Genomic DNA, 4,563 nt, shown 5'->3' on the forward strand with positions numbered 1-4,563 from the left:
GCTTTTTTAAATTAAATAACTCTTTTTTTTCTCGTGAACTTAAAAAGTTATTTCCCAAACAAACTTTTATTTGCACACATCAGAAGTCTTTTGTTGCGATTTTAGGCCCTGTCTCCGACGTCATGTGAGAATCACAAGTAAAACTTTGAGTCAAACAAAAACTTAGAATAGCAAGAAAAGATTTCTGACATGCGCAAATAAGTTTGTTTTATAAATAATTTTTTCACTTCATGAGACAATAATGTGTGATTTTAATTTTAAAACAAGTTTTTTTAAGCAAATCTCAGTAGGCAAAACATGACACCAAGAGAACTATGAAACAGTGTTCTGTTTCATTCAGTTTCGCTATGTTCAGTCAGGGTCCATGTTGGAAGTAAAGCCACAGATAAATAACCAAAGACTATGAATAGCAACCCTATGGAACACAAAACCTATGACAATAAAACACCAAACACCCAGACATCATGACAGTGAGAACTTCTGAACTTTGAGTCACTTTATAGTTTATAGTCACTTTATTTCTGAGACTTTCTAAGCTGTGATATTTAGGTCTGAAGATGAAAAGGTCAAAGTAAGTTATTAGTTAGAAGTGTGATTGCACACACTAATGTGATGTGAGTTCGGTCAGTAAACATAAAAAAGGAATAGCTATTTTTGGTTTAAATCTCTATTGCCAGAAAATATCTCTGCAAAGGGTCTTTACATTCAGGCCTGCAATGTTTCTTTTTCAACATGCACAGTGTTGTAGTTTGTTTTCTAAATGCTTTTTTATATGGATCTGTGTGTTGATGTATGTGCATAGGGTGGAGGATATGTACTTGGGGGTTTTGTACACTTTAGGATTTACTTGCTTGATCTTTTCTTGCAACACAGAATTTCTATGTTCTGTAAATGCACAGTAAAGTAACTATTCTTTCCTTGTATTTACATGTATCACTGCTATAGTAATAATATAGACTGAAGCTGAAAAAAAAAAAAAGACCAGTCCAATTTGTTGAACTATTCCTTTATGTGCATTTTTTGACTTTGGTGCAGCATCACTTCATCAGAGAGCAGCGACTCTGTTTGATTTCATATTTTACAGAGAGTACACAGTGTTCTGTTTCATTCAGTTTCGCTATGTTCAGTCAGGGTCCATGTTGGAAGTAGTCCACTGTGGACAAGGCAGTGCTGTGGGAGATTTTGATAGATGTGTGTTTGAAGTGTGTCACAGCTATATGTTATAAAAGTAAACTGGTCACCCAAGCTGCCACAGTGACTGATGCATGGGATCCCTCTGCGTCCCGTTGTCTTACCTTCCTGAGGACTCTGCTGTCCACTGCGGGGGGGCTTGTCTGTGTCATCACGCTTGGGGTTGTCCACCGAGCGGAGAGACTGGCTGCGAGAGAGATGGCGACCTTTGCCTAAAGGAGGATGAGGCAAGGCCAGGAGGGGGAGGAGGGGCGGTGTTAGCAACCAGAGCTCCTTCATTAATGGCTTATATTTGGGGCACAACCGTGACGTGATTGGTCACCCAGAACAGCATCAGCCAAACTTGGGACTTGTGTTGTGCTGTTGGTGTTTATGTGCTGTTCCTGTGTGCTGACAATTTCTTTCAGTTGTTGTATAATGCTGTTCAGAGTCTTAAAGTGCCTCTGATGGTATGACTAAGTACAAAAATACACTTAAACCCATCACAGCTGCAGCCATGACTTATTGCTGTGAGACAGAGAAATGCATCAATCGTTCTGCCCAGATGAAAAGAAGCTTTAAGCTGTCAAATGAAAGCACTAATACTTCTTGGTAAATAGTCTCTAATAAATAAAGCACTCAGATGCTCACTGCCTGAGCCACTTTAGCCATTTGAGTATTTTAGGATTTTGAAATAATCAGGTCTTTGCATTATTGACCAAAAAACCAGTTGACCATGCAGGTTTTCTTATTTTCATCGATCAAAGTCCCCTTTCCAACATGCACTCCTTAACTCAAAATCCTGAATCACACGCATAAGATACAGAACAGAATAAGTTAGTAGGAAAGGAAGGGTAAGCTTAGAATGTCTTTAAAATGTCCAACGAACACATAGTTTCATTGGTGGACAGAACCAAAGCCAATGGAAAGAGCTAACCTGTGCATGACTGGGAGTTGCAGGGCCGACCTTCCTCCACTATGCCCTCACACAGGAAAGACTCCTCAGGAGGCGACTGGCAGGTCCGAGCACGGGTTTGGATTCCTCCGCCACATTCACTGCTGCACTGCCCCCAGTGGCCCCAAACACTCCAACCACCTGCAGACACAAACACAGCCAACAGAAACAGTCACTGTTAAAACAATGCAGTACTGTCAACACTACATGTGAGCTAACTGACAACAGCTTTTATAAATAAAAACAAAACAGTTTATTTTTCATGGAATGATTAAATGTATATATATGTTCTTACACTCTGAAGCAAATATTGCAACAAAAATTTGCAACAAACTGACTGTGTAATGTTTCACACAACACAGTGGTACTGTAGAATGGTTTTTGCTATATTAACTTATATTAGTCATAAGACAAACTTAAAAACAATGAAATATGCCTTTCAGCATTTTTCACAAGAAATTAGACCCTAAATTCACATTCTTGCTTGTCTGTCTAATCTCTGATATTCTTAGACAAATTCCTGTGCAATCCTGCCTTCATAGTTTATAGCCAGTAAGTAGAGTCCTCGTGTGTATGCTTTTCTCCACCTAAATACAGTTGTGAAGGTTTCAGCAATTTATTGGACAACATTAGTGAGCAAACCATAGATAGGTTAGCGGAGCAGAACCTATCTGCTCCGCTAAACATAGCGGAGCAGATAGGTTAAATGAAGGATTAGGTTGAGAAACTGCAAACCTACTAGAGCATGCCTGTCCACCAAAACAGACAGGAGAACATTGTTTAGAGAATCATGGAAGAATCCTGAGATAACTGTGGAAGAGATTCACAGCTCAAGATGGAAAATAAGACAAAAAGACAGTTCTTTTGACCCTTTTCCACTAGAACCTACTCAGTGAAGTTCATGTCGACATGGTTAAGGTAATTTTCAGTTATACTTGAATATCAGCTCTGTGTGAGTGGGGTCATCCTAGCAGAGTGGTCCCACGATATGAAAAGCAATGTGGCATTAATATTCAACATAAACGCAACACAAGTACAAAAACGTTTGCATCTTGTCATTATCCTACAAACCACACCTATTCGCAGTGTTGCTATTTTCCTTAGCACACTTAGTATTGCGAGTTTTTACAAATGTTAGAACTAATACTTGTAAGGCAGTTGCTCTTGTGACACAACCAACTCCACCCCTATCCATTTGGTGACTGACTGTCTCCTGATGTGTTTCCAGTCAGGAATCCCATGTAGGTACTGAAGAAAGGTGCTGGTACCACATAAACATAGCGGAAACTGAATGGAGCTGAGTCAGTCTGCATTGATTAGATGCTAGGGGAAAAGGGCCATTAGTTTTGGACTATACAAATCTGGCCTTAAGAAAAAAGTGACACAAAGACAGCAGTGACTGCTCTAATCTAGAATCTGATGTTTGAGAATCAGAAGGACCTCCTTTCAACACCTGAAGTACAAAGAAGACAGAAATGTAAATCACTCAACTGTCAGAACACAGTCTGGATTGGGAGCAATTATTTCCAGAGTTGTCAGATTGGGACTTCTGGATGTGCAGCTGTTATGTCAGTGTACATATTTCCTCTAATTTAAAAAAATGCTGTTCAATCAGGAAAAAAGGCAAATATCTTTGCCATAAAGAGATTTTATTTAAAATCATCCATTAAAAAAAGTGTTTCTGAGGAATACCCACGCTAACTTCAGAGTGGTAGCATGGGTATTCCACTATGAAAGAAGCCTCTGTGATAATGCTAATTATCAAGGTAATCACTTGATAATAGACTCTCTTCATTGCACACACAGCCTTAGATGTGAGAACACATAACATGTGCAAACTGGTTATATAATGCCCCTCTATATTCCACAGAAGCACATACCCAGCGATGTTCCATTGCCCAACATTACTCACACCAGCTGAGGTCAGGTTGAGAAAATACAGGAGGTACAGCTGCCATTTACCATATCCTGGTGTTCAAAAACTATCAAAGAACACATAAAGAATTTCTTTTGTTGCAAAGACATTAAAGTAATCATCAAAGCAGATTGAGAGGATAAGGCAGTGTGTGAGTAAATACTTTGAAAAGTCACCTGCAACAGCATGAAATAAGCATTACAGACTCATCAGTCTATCTTGCAGTGAAAAAGTATCTGAGGGGAGATTTTTCCTCTAGAACCATGGTGTGATGAATGCTATTGTCATCGTCAAATTCCCTGTTTGGCTATTCTGATTTAATGCTCGCCATTAAGATGTGTGCTGATATGAGGAGGACGGAGCAAAGTGCTGCTGAACGACTCTCTCCCCGCCTGTGTCCTCCATGCTCATAAATGTTTAATGGCACAGACAGATGCCTTTAAGCCCCCACAGGCAACGACAAATATGTATTAATCTGCATGAATAGAACATGAAGTTGGCCCACATCCAGACGCACACAGTT

The 4,563-nt window shown here is 39.5% G+C and overlaps 1 protein-coding gene across 1 annotated transcript in view; it reads right to left on the reverse strand.

Moving 5' to 3' along the window:
- The window catches only part of LOC106937399 (brain-specific angiogenesis inhibitor 1-like), a gene marked incomplete at its 5' end in the record, with an annotated part of 85,030 nt that extends 82,733 nt beyond the window's left edge, over positions 1–2,297 (reverse strand). The window contains 2 exons of the mRNA XM_015018900.1: positions 1,296–1,403; positions 2,108–2,297. Coding sequence (XP_014874386.1) covers positions 1,296–1,403; positions 2,108–2,297 — 298 coding nt within the window. The remainder of the gene's footprint in view (positions 1–1,295; positions 1,404–2,107) is intronic.
- Between the last annotated feature and the right edge of the window lie 2,266 nt (positions 2,298–4,563).

Source organism: Poecilia latipinna, unplaced genomic scaffold (genome assembly GCF_001443285.1).
Source record: "Poecilia latipinna isolate Pla-1442-1.1 unplaced genomic scaffold, P_latipinna-1.0 Scaffold2336, whole genome shotgun sequence".
Classification (NCBI taxonomy): Eukaryota; Metazoa; Chordata; class Actinopteri; order Cyprinodontiformes; family Poeciliidae; genus Poecilia; species Poecilia latipinna.